The sequence below is a fragment of the Musca domestica genome, unplaced genomic scaffold, assembly GCF_030504385.1.
Source record: "Musca domestica strain aabys unplaced genomic scaffold, Musca_domestica.polishedcontigs.V.1.1 1, whole genome shotgun sequence".
NCBI classification, from domain to species: domain Eukaryota; kingdom Metazoa; phylum Arthropoda; class Insecta; order Diptera; family Muscidae; genus Musca; species Musca domestica.
Genome location: NW_026712114.1, coordinates 48228807 through 48251049, shown reverse-complemented (window position 1 = coordinate 48251049; position 22243 = coordinate 48228807). Strand labels below are relative to the sequence as shown.

Genomic DNA, 22243 nt, shown 5'->3' with positions numbered 1-22243 from the left:
TCAAAGGGATATTTTCCCAGTCAGATACTGCCATGAATTTAACGATATGATATAGATGTCAGTGGCCCCTAGATATTGTACATCTATTCTGTAACAACCGTGGAACCATATCTTTTAAAATAAACTTCCTTTGATCGCCTGATCCTTCTCTCGCTTTTCCTCTCTGTTATTTGAATAGACCGATAAGCCACATGCTTGTCAAAGACATAAAAGTATAAAGATAGGACAAGACAGAGTCAAATATGGCAACCCTGTGAAAAATACCTCTGTTGTTATGATATCGTAACAACATAGTTACCAATGTTAAGCAATTTCAACCGCTAAGGCCATATGCAATTATTTGGGAAGGTATATGGAATAGAATTTTGAAACCAATATTTTGGATTATCCAAACTTTTATTTGCCATTCTTTCCTATAATTGAGTTTTTTATGTTAACATGCCTATGTCATGATCTGTTATTCAAGGTAGTAAAGCCACAAACCATTTGCTCAGAATGCATTTTGTCTAGTCTTTACCATTTTAGGTCTTTGTGCTTGTAATGATAAGCATAGGATTTTCTCTTACAATAAGCAACCAGTTTATTGACTTTTGAAATTGTTGGCGATGAAAAATTTTTTCACAAACGAAATATTAAAGATCTAAGATCTCTCCCTACATCGGCAACAGAACATGTCTAATAGTAGACGAAAATTATTTTCTGATTTGATAAAATTACAGTGAATGTTAAAAACATTAACATAATGTGTGAGTTTATTGACCTTTAATAATTTTAACAGATAATTGAGTTTGGTTGCAATCTATTAGAAAAAAAAACTGTTAGAGTTTTCCATCAGTGGAAAAGAGCACGTGTGCTCTCAGCGAGCGTATTTTTCTTAGCACACATAAAAACAATGTAATTAGAGATTAAAAAACTTGCAAGAAAATAAATGTTACATTCCCTATCCGGCGCCGGTTTGTCCCTACAAATAGTTAGAGTCTCATAAACCCGCATTTACATTAAAATAACATCATATTATTATCACAACTGCCTTTGAGTTGACGAAATGAATTTCCCTTAGTTGAGCTTTTTCCATTTATGTCTTCCCAAAGAGTTGGTAACATAATAAAAATTCCGAAATATATGCCAAAATCCCATAAATAACTTCTCTTGTCATCGAATTTTCCTTTCATTTTCATCAATCACCCCCTTGGAGATTGTCTTTTTGCATAAATATTTCAATATCTATGTATTAACTTTTACTTTACATAATTGCAAGTATTTTGCATCAAGAGCCCTTTTTAGCTTCGATAAGCAAATAAATAAAATTGGAAAAGGAACGATGACGACGAACTACAAAAAAACAACAACAGCAACGTTGACTTGAGTAATTGATGTTATTAACTTCAATCCATAACAAATCAGTTTGCCAAAATAGCAACAAAACGTGCTGTTGTTGTTGCTGTTGATGTTGTCTCCTCATTGCAAGAAATCTATACAGCCATAACGAAACGAGAAAAACAAACTTCAATCACTGTTTTTTTGGTTGGCTGGCTTGCTGCTGCCACATTCAATTTCTTAGTCAACAACATCCAAAGCTAGTGTTCAAAAAAACAAAAGCGGTCGAGGGACTAGGGGGAGAAGGTGTTGTTATTACAGCATTCAATGGTGGTAAACTGGCTGGGACTGAATGTAACCTAAACTAAAACCAGTGCATTTTGCATGTTAAGTAGATGAAAAACAAATACTGCTTAAATAGAGAAGAGAAGAAAAAAAGCACGACAGCCAGCAAGCAGACCAACAAAACTACTGGAAAAAAGTCAAAGCGTAACTAATGTTATACGAATTCGTAATTTCTACATTACACGCCTTAAAAAGTTTATCTAAAAATGTTGATATTTTGCAATAATAGTTTTTTCGTTTTGTTTTTCACTCACTGGCAACTGCTGCACAGGCAAGTTTAGCGGATTATGAGCTTTATTTTTTGTGGAGGCTTTCAAAAAACACCAAAAAAAAAAAGAAAAATTAAAAAAATGGAATTTGGAGTTAGAAAAACACCATTGGTATTTAATGGATTTTTTTGGAGAAAAAAAAGTTTTAAATTTTTAACGATCCCTAAAATGTCGTTGCGTTCCCAGATAACGTTGCTGATGATCACGATAGTCTTAAATCTCCTCATAAAATCTTCAATTTTTTTAATTTCCAATCTTTCCCCAGTCTTCATCATCAATCATCTTTCCTTTTACATTGCAATTAGTGGTTGATTTATTGGTTAGTTTCAAGTATGTATGGATTTCCACGACAATTTTTGTAAAAGGCAATAAATATGTACACATATTAAAACTGGGTTAGTTGTTGTTGCTGTAATACTTTTTGTATTCAATTGCATGATCATTTCCAGAAAAGCCTTATAAGTTATTGCCGTATTAATGATTCCTCATAAAGGTTTTTGGTTGCAAAAAAAAAAAAAAAAAAAAAAATAGAAAAAAGTTGAAGTTACATTGGCTCGCAAAATTTATGTTTAATGAAGTCTTGAAGAAGGAGTATACAATGTAAGGTGTAATGGGAAGTGAAAACTTGAATACTATTTTCGGAAATGCAATATTTTGTGGAAAATAAAAATTAATATCAAATTTATTTTTTATAAATAAATAAAGTTGATTACTATCTGACAAAAGTAATGAAGAATTAAACCAAATTTGTCGAATCTCAAATGATTCGATTTTCCATCTTCGTGACTTTCATCTCTTATAATTCGTCACTTTTTCATCAAAAATTTTGGAAAATGTATCATTTAATATCTCGGGTTCAACACTGCTTACATATCAAAAAATTAAAACAAATATTAAAAATAAATAAACTTGGGCTTAAAACAAAATTGTAAGTCTCCATAGCTGCAACAATAGGTCCCAACATAGGTCTAAAACCATTAATAGCTGAGAAATGCCTAAAATGTTGTCCATATGTCACAGCATTTGTACATCGGGCATAATTGGCCATTTAGTACAACTTTGAAGACGGTTTTATTTTAGAACGTATTAGAAATAAAAAACTAAGCTAAATCCACAAAAACTTGAAATTAGGCCTTAGCACAAGGCCAGTAATATTGAATATCTCGAATATCAAAATCACTGACGCGACATGCCGTCTAGGCCACTCCCTGCCTAGGCTGGGCTATATTTTACAATTAAGTTACAACTTTCAAAAATAAATTCAGTTTTCCAAACGTTTAATATACGTTTATATTTTGTCAGTACACCATTTTTTTATTATTTTAACATTTTTTTAAAATAAATCCGCTAAAAATGTATAATTAGGCCTACCTCAAGGTAGGCAAGATGAGGGTTTACTTCTGTTTTCCAATCAAAAAATCATTGATACAACATGCTCTCCCGTCCACCTCTCTTCAATTCGGGGCGTTGTCTACCTTCGTGATAAGGTGTCAATTTTCAAAAATAAATTCCTTGATATTGACAAAGGTCGATATGGACATTTTTTTTTTGTTACTCAAATGTTATGTTAAATGTCATTTAAACTTGATCTCTTTTTGTTGCTATTGTTCGTTGTAAAACAACAACATTTTATTCTCCCAAATGGCATTAGCTTTTCTGTTCGTTATGACGTACACACCAGCATCACAAATACAGGCAATTTGCATAACAACTTTTCAAATTGTTATACATTTAATATGCTTCACATACATTCAAATATATATATATTTTTTTTTGTTATAAAGGTCAAGTCAAAATACCGTTCAATATTGATATTTAAAAGTCCTATAGATATATGGGTAATCATTAAATATAAATGGCGCTAAGATGGCATAAATCAAAGGGAGAGGTAAATCAAATTAAAAATAAAAAAGAAAATTTAAAATTAGATTTATCCGGCCTAGAGGCAGCTAATTTATTTAAAGCGAATAATTTTGAAATATGTCATATGATATATATAAAAAAATACTTGGAGTTCGAACGAGAAAATCCACTTTATAAATGACGAATTTAGTTCTGTGGAATTTTGCTGTAGAAACTGGATTGGTTTTATCTCTAATACCGCACCCTCCCCTACCTTTAAAGTTTTGTGTTAGCCCATAATATCTAGTTTATAGCATTTTATTTCTCTCCCTCTACCAATCACATTCAACTATGCCTCAATGAAAAAAATAAAACCTGATATTTTCACACCCGCTCTAACCTTCTGTGCGCCATCATTTAATTAACACACTTAATTTTGTGTTTTTTTTTTTCGTATTTTCTTTTAGTTTGTTTTCTTTAGAATGTTACCCAACAGGAAATCATTCAGCTAACAAACAATCTTGGCAAATGCCAAGATGCCAAACCGTTAACAAGTCTCGGTCTGGTGCATAGTTTTCTTATTTGCTATTGCAAATATGTATCTGATTAGTGGTGTTCCATTCAATGTCAACTGGTTTTCTACGAGACACACACACACATAAAACTCTACAAATATGTGGTACATAGTGACCATAATATAAAAGTTGTTGGTTGTAAACTGTCTATGTGAATTTTACTTTTGAAATATTTACCATACGGTATTAAATAATTATTGACAATATATGTATGTATGTATGTACGAACATAGCGGTCACTACCATGAAAATGAAAATTGTTTTGCAAAATTCCAGAGAGCGAACAAGTCCAAGTTTCAAGAGACCAACTAGCAATCAAATGGGTAAAAGCTGAAATCATTAACAGCACTCATTAAAGAAACACACACACACAGACATATTGTAATAAAAGGAGACTTTTTGAAACCAAGCTATGTTTTTCCGTCCATACATACATAGCTGTTTGTATATCACATGATTTTAATTCTTTGTTAAAATATATATTTAACTATAGCGCTTCTCAATGGTACCTGGTCAATACTACCACTTTATTATCTCCCCACCAAAAATACATTTGTACGCCACACCAATGAATTATTGATGTTTTAATTGTTGTTGTTGTTGTTTTCACAAATATAAACAAATATAAGTAATGAGGCATTTATTGTTATTGTTATGATGTTATTTATTTATAATTTATATGCAATTAATTGAGTTAAAATTAATATACAACCAAACTTTTATGGCATTTTCGTTATGGACAATTTAATATCGTGTAGGAAAAACCACAAAAAAAAAGAAATACTTATGGAAGAATTATGCTTCAATGGTTGTATTTTTGCATAGATTGGGTTGGTGAGGTTTTTTTACATTTTTTTTTTTTTAATTTAGCAAAACTTCGAAATTGGAATTCTTCACTATATAACCATGGCAATTTTCAATTAGAAACAATAATAAGACCAATATAACTTTCGAGTCCAGTTATTGGTACCTTAAAGATTCTCAGCACTTTTTTAAACTAAAGTGCTTCAATTTGGATTTCGGGTTCTAATAAGGAATAGACTCTTCCGCATAGAAAAATAATTATTACGAGTTCTATTAAAATGCTCATGTAACCATAATCCATATTTTAATTATTTTCAATTCAGTAAATTAGAACATAATTTTTTATCTTCCAATCGTACCTAAAGTTCACTCCCTATCAAAGTATTCCTTGAAATTTGAATTTACTATCGTTGCTATTTGAAGAATTTTTTTTTTCTTTTTCAACTAGATTGAATTAATGGCTTTTAATTTATAAACTCAAAAAACCAAACGAATTTCTCTTTCCTTAAGTGAAATTGCCATACAATTGCAATTAAAAATAATAATTTGTATTCATTACATACTATTATAACAATAAAAACAAACAAAAAATCCCATAAAACATATTTACATATGTTAAATATGTATTGTTAACATATTTAAGTACACGAGGCAAATGCATAAATATTTTTTGAAGTTTGTTTTAAACAAGTGTTTTAATACAAGTAACATTATAGCAGAGGAGTGGAGCGTCATTAACCAAGCGTTCAAACAGTGCAGTACGTCTGTATGTCTGTCCCTTGTTCGGCTATCATATATGAAGTGTTTGCTGGAGTTGTATGGCAGCACTTGGTACCGCCAATATGCTCACATACGTAGACATTAAAATTGAACACAAGTGTTGTTCATTTGATTGAAAAAAATATATATAATAACAATTTAATATGCAATAAAAGTCAATGACTTTTGCATATCACCTCTTCTTCTCTTTCTCCCACAAAGAGAATGGAAGTTTGATTATTTTTCATTATTTCTCTTCTGTTTTTGCAATTGGCAATTTGGTTTTCCATAGGCCCATAGAGGGATTTTTGTTTATAGTTTATTTAATTTCATTAATTATTACTGCCACCACTTCATATACAAATGTCAAGAGTCATTGGCCTTTTTTACACGCATACTTGTATGTTTGAAATATTAATACTTTGGTATAATTAAAATTTCAATATACATAAATAAATAAGCTAAAATATTTGAGGGTAAAGTGAAGAGAAAAAAATGGAAATTTATATTTAATTTGTTGTGATTTTTTGAGAGGAAAAAAATACATTTTAATTAAATTTTAATGGCACAAATTTGGTGATTTTATGAGTCCTATGTATGTCACACAAAAACTTAATTTTCACTGGAAAAAACAAATTTCGAAAATTTAATACAATACCACAAACAAATTAAAAAAAAAATACTTTTATTTAAAGTGATTTTTGATCAAAAAATTAATAAAAAAAAATAAAAATAATATTAGGTATAAGTTAATATCAAATATATTTGAGTGTTAGCCAAGTTCAAATTTAATGATTTAAACGGACTATAACTTTTTCCCTTAAAATAGTTCCCACAAAAATTTAATATAAAAACTTCAAACAAATTTAAAAAATACATTAAATTGTTCAAAGTGACTCTTGATCCAAAAAAAGGAAAGGAAAAATAAAATAAATAATAATTATAACAATAATATTAGGTATAAGTTAAAATTCACATGTATTTGAGTGTTAGCCCAGTTCAAATTGGCTACTTATAACTCACACGAACCTTAAGTTTTTCCCTTAAAATAATTCAATATAAAAACGAATCCCTTAACCATTTTTTCCATTTTCTCCTACCACTTGGACAAATAATAAATAAATAACTCGAAATTGCCATGCCAATAACTATTATCGGGACATTTTCTTCTTCTGCTTCTTTATCTTTTCTGAAATCTGTCATATGTGTATTGAGGGAAACCAAAAACATGTGACATTTTCAAGAGTTGAGTAAATATTTAAATACCATTGCCACAGACAATATGGCCAGAGACAAACATAACCCCAACACAAAATCACTGCAAATGACTGACTGGTTGGTTAGGTAGTGTCTCAGAGCAGCAATAAAAATGCAACAAAAGAAGGATGACAATGATGACGATGAAGAAGAAGACAACTTTTCAAACGAAAAAAAAAACTCTGAAAAATACCATAAAATGTCAGTTGAAAATATGCAATATTTTGCAGGCAGACAGGCCTTTGCCAAAGATTTAATGCCATACATTTACACAGTTGCCATGTGATAATAAGCTACATATTTTCTAAAAATAGGGGATAGGTTTTAAAAGAAAATATTTAATAACAAGGAGTGCCAAACACCTCCACTCCAGATACATTTTTATGTTTCACAACACTTCGGGACGTGGGGAGTTGTATACCCCTCCCCCGCATTGCTTGTTTCCTTGTTGTCAAAGAATTCCATATGAAAATTAATGAAAAACATTTTTATGCCATTTAATTAATAAATAATTACTTACGTTCGATAATTTTTCCATCCACCATTTCCATGGTATTTTTCATAGTTTTATACACCATACTCGAAATTTTGTTGTTGTTCGTGTTTTTTTTTTTGTATTTTCTTTTGTCACAGAACATTTTCAATAGCACAACAACAATGACACAAAGCCATTGACAGTTTACATGCTGGGATAATTTTTGTATATTAATTAAATCTTTACGCTAATTAACAGTGATATTGTATTAAATTATTAATGAAATTGAATAGCACTGGCTGGCATATGAATAAAATAAAATGTTGAGCTTTTGTGAGGTTGATTCATTCGGAAAAGTATGACGAAAATTTATTTTAAGGTAATTTTCAATGAAAACTTAAAAATATGGGAAATTGTAAAAATTATAGTTTTCTATAAGAAAGAGAATTTAATTAAATAGTTTTCTACTTAGATATTTTTTGTGGATTAAGCAGCATTTAGAGGCCTTCTATATTTAAGATTTTAGACCCTTTACAATTTACTATAGTCAGCTGACTTTTAAGAGGTCGTCTGTATAAGGCCGCTTCTATAGAATAACTCTTCTCTGTATTGAGGATTTCTTTAAGATTATTGCAGAAGACGTCTTATATGTAATTTCTCGATAAAATACCTTATAACGTCTTTCTCTCCCTATAAAAGACATTTTTAAATGTAATCCCTCTATGGTAAAAAACTCAAGAATCATCTCTATTTAGAAGACCCCTTAAGACACCTTCCAACCTCTCATAGAATTTCTATCTTAAATATTTTCTGAATTGAATTTTAAAATATATTTTAGGTTATTTTTTTTTTTTTAATTTTGAATTGAGTTTGACATTCTTTTACAATTTTTAAACATTTTAATTTAAAATATTAAAATATGGTTTTACCAAGGCGAACTTTGAGCACAACCTTCGATTTGTGTGCTTAAATTTTTAATACTCAATCAAAAAACTATAAAATTCAAAGAGATTTCCATATAACGATAACTTATCAAATACGTTTCAATAAAAATGCCTTTTGGACCAGTTTTTTGTGCTACAAATATCATAATATTGCATAATCAAAAACTTGATTTTTCGATAAACAAAAATACTCAACGAGAAAAAAAAACAGGAAAATAAAATTGACACTTACGATGCCGGTATAAAATATATTTAATTTTTAAAGTCTGCTGGAATGTAATGATAGTGTATGACCAACAAATCAAATCAAAACTATTTGACTTGATCCAATCGAAAATTAATTTGTCCTCTAAAATATTTGCCAAAATTGCATCATCAATTATTTTTTGTTCAAGGCAATGTTTGTTTTTTGGTGGTTCGTGCTGACACAAATAGTTCACTGGCTAGCTATATCCATCAGTTATTAAGATGTTAACAAAGCTAGACACTCACACATATGCATGAAATTATTTTCAAACATATCAATCAAAAAGCTAACAATTCATCAATTAAAAATCATGAAAAATGAGAAACAAATTAACAAGGCAACTAATTTTTGTAAACAAATATTTTTTGATTTAAAGCAATAAATCAAATGAGGATTACTTTCAATTATTTATTTTATTTTAACGATGACATAATATTATTGAGCGATGGGTATTGGCAAATATCAAAGTGTTTTCCGCTTAACCGAATCAAAAAGACATGCCAAGAAACACTCCAATAAAAAACATCATGCCAAACAATGGTCAGCCAATTCATTATTACCTTCAATAAAAACAGCTGGCCATCTCCCAGATTGGCCAGCCAGCTGACTTAGCCACATTACAATATTATTATTATTCGTATTGGGGCTTCTGAATTGCATAAACAACACGAAAAAGGTGTCATGATGTTTTTGACCATTTTCTAGGTTATCAGGCCATCGCCACCATGTGAATGAACTGGTTGTTTATTTGCGTTTTTATAATATCTTTTATAATATCTTTTTTTCTTTATTTTCTATAAGCTTTGATCTTTTTCTCTCTTATAATATTAATGGGAATTTTAACACTTTTGCTTTCAATGAAGTGTGTATAAATTATTATTAACCTCTTGCCAAATGTGTCAACAATTCGTGTTTTTCTCCTTCTTCTTTTTTCTGAAATCTTGTCTGCATACTTTTTTTTTTTTTGCTGTCGATCTTCTATGTGATTTCCACATTAAACCACACCTTAAATTACACAACACAACAGAGCGAGCAGTTTTATCGTTAAGTCTTCCTCACAGAATGTCAGCGTGAAAAGAGCATCTTTAAAGTGCAAAGAGTGTTGGTTGGCTGGGTGTGAAGACATAATGGAGCCGGCATTTTGATGTTGTCGTAGTTCAGTGACTTTATGTGTTATATTTGTAATGATGAAGACGAATGAAGAAGAGATGAAAAAAAAAACACAAAACAGAAACAAACTATTAGTGTCGGTCATTTAGTACCCTATAACCAGCAAAATAACCACGAGGAAAAGATATTGAATTTTTGGATAAAAATTATAAGACTCACTGATGTTGAGGTTAGTACCACCTGAAGTCAGTTAGACGTCTGATGAAACTGGAGTTCACCACAAGCTTCGTTTAGACTGGGATACCCATTTGAAACAGACGAAATAAAGTAAATAAGCCACCTTTAGCCTAATACTTTGGCTTTTTCATACAAACCCGTTTTATACACACTTCTGTTGGCAAATGAATCTCAAAGGTCTAAAGGTAATAATTGGAGTCCAGAAAAAAAAATATTTTTGATCGTTTATATGTTTCAAATGTCTCCACATTGAGTCTAGTCTCTAATATGTTCTTTATTTAAATCAGATGTTTCAATATGTGATGCATACTTTTGGGCGTTAGAAGTGAAACATGCCTTAATACAAACCATCGATTTTTATTATATCCATCATACATTTGAATACATAATGCATACTTTTAGGCTTTATAAATGCATGATGTGTCCTTTTTGTTGGAATTATTTCATATTTTAAGGTTTTTTTTTTATAAATTATTTTTCTTCTTTTGAGAGGAAAAAATTGGCCTCCATTTTCTTCATGCTTATTTTCAAAATATTCGATAATGCAAAATATTTCATAATAATTTGCATTTTCTTTATATGTGTTCGGTAATTGTTATGCCTGACTTATTCAAGACAAAAAGACCAAGTACCCAGGACTGAACACAAAAGTGAAAGTGTATTTTTTTCATCTTTTCTGTAACCAAACAAAAGTGATCTGATTTGAATTGTTTCAATTTTGTCAGTGTCGGTGGGTTTTTGCTTCTTCTCTTTTAGTCTTTATTTTCCTGTTGTTTGCATGTCAGCCTTTGCAACGAAAGACAATTGTTTTCCAAGAGTGATAAATGTCATCACAAAAACGTTGTAATAGTTTCTGAGGTTTTTTTTTGGCTTGAATAACAATAAACGAATTTGTGTGGCCCAAATGGTGGGGTGTGAGAGAGGGCTGGTTGGTAATCGAAACCCAGACACCAGTTATCTGTGAGATTCACATAAATAACATAAATGGCATGACATGAATATTTTTTGGTTTTGTTTGTTCCGCTCAATGACATACATACAAACAAACATGCAGGCACACACAGACAATTTTTGAAAACAATTACCGGAAATCTTAAATGTTTTCCTTCCCCCCAAAAAAAAGGAGAAACGACAAACTTACATCACTTGGCATAATTACAGTACAAAAAGTAAGGCATTGCAAAAATTAGGGCCTAAATATAAGTGTTAAGGTACAAAGGTGTTGAAAATAAGTTTTTGTTCAATTTTTTTAAAGATATTTTATTTGATGATATTTTATTTCAAAAAATATCGGGAAATATAGTCGAAGAAATAATCTGATAGCATAATAAATAAAGCAAATTATGTATTTATTCTCTTCCCATCCAAAATATTATTAAATATTAAAGAAAGAAGCTTTAACATACAAAAATTCATTGAATTTTCATTTTTTTAATATTCCACTGTAAAATATTATTGAAAATTTAAAAATGTTGTGTGATGCATGCTTTTAGGAGCCTTGACGTTACGTTTGTCTGTAGCATCAACGAATGGTTCTCTAAAGTCCCAAACTTATTTTATTGGTCAAGCATTTTCTTGCTTCGTACGAATTAATACTCTTTGAACACCACCCTTTCTCATTTTAAGTGGATTATCATCTTCAAGTTCTCAGGGTTATTTCCTTTCAATTCTTTACAGTGCAAAAAAAGTGATTGGTATTCCCTTATTAATGTAAATTGTTACATTCGTTTTTTTTTTTTTGTTTTTGTTCAAAAGTACACTTCGGTTTGTATTCTTTTTTGTCTTCATCTCTTTTTGTTCCTGTCAAATTATACAATCAAGGTAACATGCAACATATTTGCACGTACTTACATACACACAATATTATTTCTATAGCAGCAACCTCAGGTGAAGATATACGAGTTCGCATATCCTTTCACAAAAAAAACCGACGAGAGAAAAAAAAGGAAACACACTCGCTAACTCAACTCAAGGTTATTTGGCTTTTGTTAGTGGAATAAAGGCAGGCGGCTAACAAGACAACCGAATGAAATAAGAGTGCACAAAATGTGTAATACAACAACAACAACACACACACACATACAGAGAGTGGCATGTAATTACACGCAATATTTTGCAGATGTTAAAGTATGTCATACCGCGACAGTTGCCTTTCAGGTTTGTTTCTGTTTCTTTCGTTTTTTTTTTTGTTTAGCCTAAAAAGGAGTCGTGGTTTTTTGTTGTGGATACGCTTGCATCTACCGGTTTCTGGTACTCATCTTGAAATAATGTAAGCGTGTGTATGTGTGGGTATGTGCAATGTTTGGTGGTTTATTACATAATGTAATTTTTGTTTTTATTTAGTTTTTTTTTATGTTGTTGTTGTTGTTGTTGTTGCTTTGAGTTTTCTTTTGTATTTAGTATTTAGGTCAAATCACATGTGTAAAAGTAAATGCCGGTTTTGTTTTTGTTTTTACGGTGATTCGAAAACACGTACGTAGACAGATATACATATGTGTAGGTTGCTGCTGCTGTTGTTGTTAACGCTGTAGCTGATGATGATGATGCTGTTCGTAAAAGGGAAAAATTTAACAAGATTTAAAATGTTGTAATAGCAACAACGAGTGTCTGTCTGTGTTGCAATGCAATGGTAATGTGATAGCATGATGAGTTTCCTTGTCACGTCTGCGAACAAAATAAGATGTGATTTCATTTCAAGCTAACAGAAAGGTATTGGCACGATTTTCATGAAAAAAACGAGGAAATTTATGATGGCTGATGAGACTGACTTTCAAAAAATTGGATTGAAATTGAAATAGATTTATATGAAGTTTTCGCGTCAAGAGAGCTGTTCATGGGAAAATTTTTGAACAAAGTCTTTCAAAAAAATATAGAAAATGTAGTTTTTAAAATTCTGTTAAAAATGGCCAACTTTTTAATTTAACTATTGTTCCAAATTAAAGTTTATCCAGTATTAAGTAAAATTTAAATTTTTATACATTTTTATATGAGCTTATATCAGACTTTTCTTTGTGTTTATGTTTGATGTATACGTTAAAGCTTAAAAAGTGAAACATATAACTTTGCAGTTATATTGGGCCAGACATATCTTTGATATACGAAGTATTTCAAGCTTACCCCAGCTCCTCAGAACCTTCTGAATCCAGTTAGAAGAAAATCTCGCTCTCGTTGCCAGGAACTCAAGTTTGTTGTCACGAACCATTCTGCCAATATTCCCCGTTTCGAATTCTAATTTCTGTAGGAGTTATAAAAGAAATATCAGTCTACTCATATATTAAAGCTCATGCCGTTATCTCTTATCACCAGGGTAAACATGTGTTTAGTTTTATTATTACAAGTGTTATGCATACTTTTAGGAGGATTTGAACAAATCTGTTTCGTTTTCATCTCCTTCAGTGTAAAATACCAAGCTCGCTTGGATGAAATATTTTGTGTAAATGCCGGAATTATTGCCAGCTTTTTTTCCTGGAAACTGGGTATCTATTTCGGGTTTAAAAACAATTAAAATTCATTCCTTCCCCAATACTATATCATAGTTTAAATTTCGTTTGAAAAACGTTATTAATTCACTACAATAAATTCCTGTCTACACACAGTTAGTGTGGTTTTCAAGTAATTAAGTGAAAAATGTGTACAATTTTTTTTTTTGGAAATTTCATGTAAATTATGGTCTACATTTATAGGCGTTCCAAAAACCTTTCTAAGGCAAGACATTTTTTACATACCGTCATTACAAAGACATTTTTGAGGTTTTTCTCTTAATGAACTGACATGTGGCTTTGGATGTGTGTGTGTGTATTACCATGCCAATAGCTAACTCAATGCTATAAATAATTTATGCAAATTGTAATTATACGAAAATTGTTGAAGTTTTGTATTAATTATACAATCTTTTGTTGTATTGTACCTCTCACTCTCACTTGCTCTCTTGGTTATCATTGCATATAACATTGGCCTCAAAAGACAACAACGGTCACTGACTTTTGCACTTGCCACAAAGTGCTACGTTTGTTTTTAATACACTCTCAACACCCAATTATTGTTCATGTGTATTCGTTGTTGTTGTTGTTTTTTTTTTTTAACAAACCACATATTTTGTTAGCCGGAATTACAGTGTTCGTTGTATTGAATTTGGTTTGTTGGTTGTATGTTTATTTGAAACTACATTTTTATATATAGAAATGCATGTGTTTGCAATTATAGTTGCCAATTTGTATTGTGTTTTATATTGTTTGGAATTCGCAAACACCCATACACACACATATGCATACATGCGGGGCAGATAGTCGAACATTTTATTTTTGCAAAATGTTGTTTAATTATTATAAATGTTTTTATTTGTCGGTTGGTAATTGGCGGTAAATATTTGCAGTAGAGAGTGGTATGTTACACATATATATTTAAAATATGTTACACATATGTATGCGAGAAAAATATCTAGTTTTATAATAAAAGAATATTTTTTTATTACTTGGTGCAAAATTTTTGGGTTCTAGACCTCTTAGAAAGTGTCTAAAGCTGTGCTCAGCAAAGGGCGCCCATGCACACAAAATGAGGGCACACATACACGCACTAATCTGTGTGCAATTTAATTTTTTATCAATCTAAGTTATTCAGGACTAATAAATACGATCTTAATCGAGAGAGAGAGAGAGTTTATCTCACAAAGTCGTTTAATAAAAAATTCCTTTAAATTTATGGTGCAGACTTCTAGGCATATCCCACAACAATACCCCTGTTGTGCTCCATTCCTCATTTAATTATTGGAATCATTGCAAATCCCAGAGTTGTTCTCATTTCCCATTCTCTCAAGGGGATTTTGTAATTGTATCCTTGCTTGTTTACAATTTTTTATTAAAAAAAAAACATCACTTCAATTTTATTTAAATAAAATTCCAATTAAACAACTGACCATGGTACTTAATACCTTTCCACAAAACAGGCTTAAACTTGACAGTAGAAAAAAAAAAACAGTAAAATGTCCTTTTTAGCACACTCTCGCTCACATCTATGTATGTGTGCAAATATTTAAACAGCGTTATTTACACAAACGCTTAACAAATCAACCAAAACAAAACACAAAGAGCAGCCGCCAAACAACAACACATTTTTATTTAAATGAAAGTAAAATACAACGAAGACAACAACAGCAACAAAAATCAAGGATTTGTTTGTAATACACTGTGTTCACCTCATTTTTGTGGTTGTACAATTAGATTATCACACACAGTTTGGTCATTTCCATTTCAATGAATTGTCTGTCGGTCGGTCAGATGGCTGCTTTGCTTGGCCTGTCTATATAACTGCCATCAAAAGTGTTTTTACGCTTTTTCCCAGTAATCAAGTTGCAGTGCCTTTTGTGTGAGCGCGTTAGTGTGGGTGTATGTGTGTGCGAGAGAGAATGAAATCGGAAATTAGTTTTGGACAACCCTGTAAATGGGATTTTTGTAAAAACAAAACCAGTGTAAAGTGTTGAAAGTACATAGCATAATTTTAAGCTGTTTTCAAAATGTTTACAATTCCAATAAACATTGGCTTTCAGCGAAAAGCTGTATACATACAGAGGAGGTCAAAAGAGAGTACACAGTTTGAGTAAATTTTGGAATTGTTTATAGAAATAATAATCACAAATATCATGTAAAAAAAACTTCAACATCCTGAGAATTTCAGTTAATCGAAGCGTAATCTGACACTATTTCTGTAACAGATGGCGCCCAATCAAAGCCGGGCTTGACTTCTTAAAATTACAGCGAAAGTAGAACTAGTAAAACAATAATCGAATTGCTCCAAACGTTATTTTACCAAAATCCCGAAGGCAAATTTCCATTTCTTAACTTGAATTAAAAAAAAATTCGGTCAATTGATTTTCTTAACATCTTTCGGGTCACACAGTATATTCCGCGCCAGTTGTTATATCTATAACTTTATGGTTCTAGTTGTTTGTGGGTGTTTTCTCTAATATTGTTTAGTATTGCGGCTCGGCATATAAATGTGTGTGTAAAACATCAACTCACTAATACCAGCATTAGTTTCCAACCAACACACCCAAAAAAAAAAAGTAAAAGGGCCCAAAGACATGGTCATGTTTTTAAAACTGGTATTAGTTGTAATTTAGTTAGTTGCAAAATTGTGGTTGTTATTTTTGTTGTTTTACTGTTTTTGTTTGTTTTGCATTACATTTAAATTATTGTTGTTTGTCTTGTTGTTGTTGCAATTTGCTTATACATAGACACACTTGTTTTATTGGTTGTTTGCTTTGTGGCTTTTGCTGCTGTGGCGTTATCCCAAAAACCCTCCAAATAATGTTGCGAAAAAAAATCTCGCACACACAAAAACCAATGCAGTTCCACCGAGTGAGAAAGTAAGTTTTTGTTTGAGATTTTATTTACAATTCCATGATTATATGTTCCGTTTATAATTTAGTTTTTAAACAAATTATTTTGCAACAAAAACTATTTTTGAGGATATTTTAGGAAACTTTTTTTTTTCGTTTCAACATAAATCAATATAAGCTTTGCAAAACCAATGACGTGTTGTAAAAATCCATTTAGTTGTTGTTGTTTTTGCAAATTAAACCACCAATGTTTGAGGAAAACATTACAAAAAGGGAAGTATGATTGTGAAATGTTAATTTGTAGGGGAAAACCTGAAAAGCTAGGAAATAAGCTGTTTGGCGTTATGCTTGGTGGACAATAATATACATATTTGTGTAAATAATTATCTGTAATACAATAATAAAACAGGGAGGCGCAAAGCAAGTGTTTTGAGCCATGTTAAGTGGTTGCATGAAATTTAACACCATAACGAGGGGTTTGACTTTTGTTGTGTGTAATAAATAATATTTGGGGAAATATTTTGATGGGAAATAATCAAAATAAAATTTGAAAATATTTTTTCTTTACAGTTTAACAAAAAAAAAAAAAAAACTTTTGAAAGGGTTCTGAAATAGCTGATAATAGTGACCTTAATTAAAAAAAATATGTATTTGTAATGCATACTTTTAGGCTCACACACCTGACTTTTGTACAAAATAAATACCCTGATTAAATTTGATTCACTTTGCTCTGTCGCTTCTTTACTCTTATCCTCAAGCTTCTAATTTGCCTAATTTAATACTCATTTTTTGCATTACTTAATAAACCCCCTCGAAGCTATTACTATTGGATTAAATGTCAATTTAAATTTTATACTTACTTATTATTACTAAACTGGCTATAAATTTATAAATGTGTTAGTGGCTTTAATGTGCTGTCATCTATGTATTTTAATTTTTAAATAATAATCGTAATGGATGTCCGAACGCACACACACACGTACATTTTAAATATATGTCCCCGCGCTTTTATCCAATTAATCACGAATAATGTGAAATTATATGTCAAAATTGTGTGTTAGTTTGCAATAATTAATTAAAAATACATTTGTGGTCGAAATTTTAAAACAGCAGCCGTACAAATGGACATATGTACATACTTACACACAACATACATTGTAGTTGTGCACATATTTGCATAATTTAATCCTTGAAAACTATCCAACACTTATTAGACTAATTGCGTGTATGTTGTGTAGATGTACCTACATATTTACTACATATCAATTTATCAATGTATGTATGCGCGTATGTGTCCAAATATGTCTATAAACATTTATGATGTCGAATTTTTCAAGTCCTTTTTGTCATTTCGCTGCATGACTTCGCAAATGATAGGCTTATTACAAATTATAATATTCATATTTGTTTGTACTTTGTCATATTCGCACATATTACTGTCACTGTCAAATAATCATTTGCAAAACGCAAATGTAAACAATCAATTATGTGTGAGAACAATGAAATATAGGGTAGATAATTTCAAAAAAAAAAAAAAAAAAAATCTACAAAAAAATTTAAAGTTGTGCATTAAAAACTTTAAATAAAGTAAAAAAAATAATTTGATTTTCTAAAGTCATTTCCATTCTTTTCTTTAAAAAATTATTTGCTACCACCCCAATGTTCATTTCTATGACATGGTATAGATGTGTGATTTTTTTGTATCCTGCTCTTAGGATTGTATATTTTATTAATTCATAAATATAATGCAATGTTTAACTATTTGTTATTGTCATTTGATATTGGTTTTGCCCCACCCATGTCATTGATTTATGCTCCCACCCATCTAATGGTTTGCTGTTGGTTTTTTTTTGCCGTTCTTGTTCTCGTCTGTCATTGACATTACACTGCCACTTTACTATGGTTGTCATTGTTGTTGCTGCTGCTGTTGTTTGGTCATGTTGTTATCTATGAACTGTTAATTAATTGTATGATGATGTTCTCACAGTTTATAATGTAATTTTTAATTAGTTTTGACACTTCTGTTGGTTTTATCATTGTCTATGTATTATATATGGGATTTTTTATTGTTTTTTCGTCCTGTGTCTTTTTTTTCAACTATAATAAATTAAGCATATTGATTTAATTGCAATCCTCTTTTACATAAATTATAATAGTGTTCTTTATTGTCTGTTTTTATAGCTGTTGCCCAGGAATCATTCAAATGTCCCGATGATTTTGGATTTTATCCCCATGACATCTCCTGCGATAAATACTGGAAGTGTGACAACAATGTGGCTGAATTGAAAACCTGCGGTAATGGTTTGGCTTTCGATGCCTCCGATCCAAAATATTTGACTGAAAACTGTGACTACTTGCACAATGTTGATTGCGGTGATCGTACACAATTGGGTAAGTAAAAAAAGAGGTTAATTAAAATATATAAATAAAAAAAATAATACGTTAATAAATAAATAAATGGACCAAAACGAATAAAACATTAAATTAACAAAAAAATAATTTTTAATAAAATATTTAATATGTAAATTAATAAATACATAAATAATTTAATTAACAAAAGCTAAAATAAATGAATAAAAAATAAAACGATCAATAAAAAATTTTAAAATAATTGAAAAAAGCAAAAACATTAATAAAAAATTAGCATTAACAAAAAATAAGTAGAAATCTGGAACGACAACAAATAATATTTCAAGCAGAATTTCCTAATACTATCCAAAAATTTACCATTTTGGAGGGCCTGCTCTCCTCCGGCTATGTCGGTGCCTTTGTCTATAAATCCATCAAAATTTGGTTCAAAAAGTCCTAAAGCCAATCTAAAGGATATTGCGACCTTACACAAACTGTGAAAGAGAGTCAATCGTAAACAAACCAAGCTCTGCCCAGTAAATGACTTCCATTTAAGGCCTCTCCTGAAAAAAAAAAAATACGATAACAAAAAATATTTCAAAATTGAAAATAATTTTGTATAACTTTGAATTTCAGAACCCCCAATTTCCACACCCCACTGTGCCCGCTTGTACGGTATCTTCCCCGATGAGAACAAATGCGATGTCTTCTGGAACTGCTGGAACGGTGAACCCTCTAGATATCAATGCTCTCCCGGTTTGGCTTACGATCGTGATGCTCGTGTCTGTATGTGGGCCGATCAAGTTCCAGAATGTAAAAACGAAGGTAAAATACAAACAAAATAATGAAAATTTGTAAGAACTACGTGAACTAAATTACTTAATTTTAAATTACAGAAGTTGCCAACGGTTTCACTTGCCCCGCTGCCGGTGAATTGGCCAATGCTGGTTCATTCTCCAGACATGCTCACCCCGAAGATTGCCGTAAATACTACATTTGCTTGGAAGGTGTTGCTCGTGAATATGGTTGCCCCATTGGTACTGTATTCAAGATTGGTGACAGTGATGGTAGCGGTAACTGCGAAGATCCTGAAGATGTTCCCGGCTGGTAAGTGGAAAACTCTTAAATTATTTATATATTATGATTTTTTGGGTAGTGGTAATTTTTAAGGCTTGCGTGAAGTACACCTTGAATGAATTATACACTGCTTTGTTGTGATTTACAATGAATCCGCATTATGGGGATTTTTTTAGACTGATGAAAATAAACTTGCGGCTGATTTGTCAATTGTAGTTGCTTCGGTTTTCTTTGGGAATGTTCTACACAATCCAATATCTGCATAAATTTAAAAATTTCCTTGGGAATGTTTTAAATTATTCAGAAAACAGGTGTGTCCAGAAAACCACAAGCACTTCAATTGTACCAGCCTGTGAAACACTTTACTGCATTTATGTATTTTTTTAAACTCTTTTGCTTGTGCTTTCTTCTTTGCATTGAATTTGCTTTTCGATCTCTCTGCATTATCTGCATCTTATACACTGTGTTATTCCATAAGAACATGTCACCTTAATACTTATTGGAAATATACAAAAATAAATTGAAAAAAAAACATCAAAAAATCATAAACCTTACCTACAGTCCTTAACCGCTCACATAAAAAATCCCTCTACATTACAGCGAGGACTACTACGGCGATTTGGATTTGAAGAGCATCCGCAAAAGTGAACTTTTAGCTGGTCTGCAAGGCGAAGGTCGTAAAAAGGGTACAAACAAGGGTGCTGCCGCCTCCTCATAAGCCCTTATCACCACAACATCACAACATAATTTCTCCACATTAACTCCCAGCACAACCCCAAACTAACACCAATCAACCAACCAACCAATCGATCAATCAACATACACGACACACACCACCATACCAGTGAACACAACTACAACAAAAGACAGAAAAAAGAACAGCAACAAACAACAACAAAACAAAATACATTACAACATGAAACCCGACACTTTTCTACTTTTCGAACAACAACTATCCCTGTCAAGATTCCTTCCTTTTAAACAAGTAACAACAAAAAGACAAGTTAAGAAGTTTTCCATGTTGTCGTGGGAAACCGTATAAATGAACATAAAAGTAAACAGAAAGAAAAGAGATTTTTTATATTTTATTAAATATCGAAATTATGAAAAATTTTCTCTGTGGAAGCTTTATTATTATCTTCTTTTTCGATTTTTTTGTTTATTTATATATTCCATTTTTTGTTTGTTTTATTTTTTTTAATCTTCATCTTGCAAAGAGCATCATGAATGAATGTTTTGTTTGTGTTTTATTTTTACTTTGTTTTTCCTTTTTCTTTTCCTTCAATTTTTTTTTTGTTTGTGTGACAAATTGTTTAATGAAGCTTACAGAGAATTAAATTTTTATGAAGAAACAAAAAAAAAAAAAAATAAGAGAAAGAAAAACTGTAATAGATACGTTGAAGAATCGATAGAAGTTGTCAAAATTTTTTTGTATGTAGAATGTCGTAAATGTTTAATTTAGACATTTTCCTTAAATTTAAGTGATTTTTGATTATAAGTTTATAATTTTATTGAAAATAAAAAAACAAAATAATACAGAAAAAAATATATAAAAAATAAAAACACTTTTGACTTTTTCTTCCTCATAATTTCTTACTAATTTTCAGCAGAGTATATTAACAACAAAAACAATATACGTTTATCCCATGAATCAGCTAACAGTGTGGATGTTTAATTTGGAAACCCTTCCCAAATTCCTACATACTCAATATAACAGATTACTACGAACAAACAACAAACATTAGGAATTTTAAGGACTCATAAGACATATAATTAAAAAAAATTGATGATCCAATTAAAAGCTATTTGCATTGCGTAAACACATATTTAGAGTAAAACCAGAATAAAGGATAAACCATAAAAATTAACTATAACCAACGTCCAGGCGTAAAAGAAGCATGCAAAAATATTTAGTTATTTTGTTTTCCTTCTTTGCTGTTAAAACTGATTATGAAGAGGAAATATTAAAAGTAACTTCTAAGCATTTGAAAAAAGACCACGACGACATTAAATCCTTTTTCAATCTTTAGTACAGTTTATCCTTGAATTTATTTTTAAAGAAGTAAAATTTATATAATTATAAAAATACATTGCGAATGCAACCATAAAGCTGGTTGTCGATTGCAATAGAACAATTGAGCAAATTTCAATGGCATATTATTTAAACCCCTGTCCAATAATCTGTGTTTGTTCAGTTGTCAGGTTTTCGAGAAAAATAAAAAAGTAAAATATTTTTACCCCAACTAAATTTAATAACCATAAAAAATTCTGAGAAAATTTAGGACTTTTGCTCTAATAGCCT

The 22243-nt window shown here is 30.6% G+C and overlaps 1 protein-coding gene across 2 annotated transcripts in view; it reads left to right on the top strand.

The window, feature by feature from the left end:
- LOC101887381 (Chitin binding Peritrophin-A) overlaps positions 1-22243 on the top strand; it is a 35915-nt gene that overhangs the window by 1702 nt on the left and 11970 nt on the right. Inside the window, exons 2-5 of one of the 2 annotated variants that reach the window (XM_005176910.4) lie at positions 18697-18906; positions 19501-19689; positions 19761-19971; positions 20542-21504. In XM_005176910.4, coding sequence (XP_005176967.1) covers positions 18697-18906; positions 19501-19689; positions 19761-19971; positions 20542-20659 — 728 coding nt within the window. In that variant the 3' untranslated portion in view covers positions 20660-21504. Of the gene's footprint in view, positions 1-18696; positions 18907-19500; positions 19690-19760; positions 19972-20541; positions 21505-22243 lie in introns of those variants that run through there. The other variant, XM_005176911.4, reaches the window with a different exon arrangement.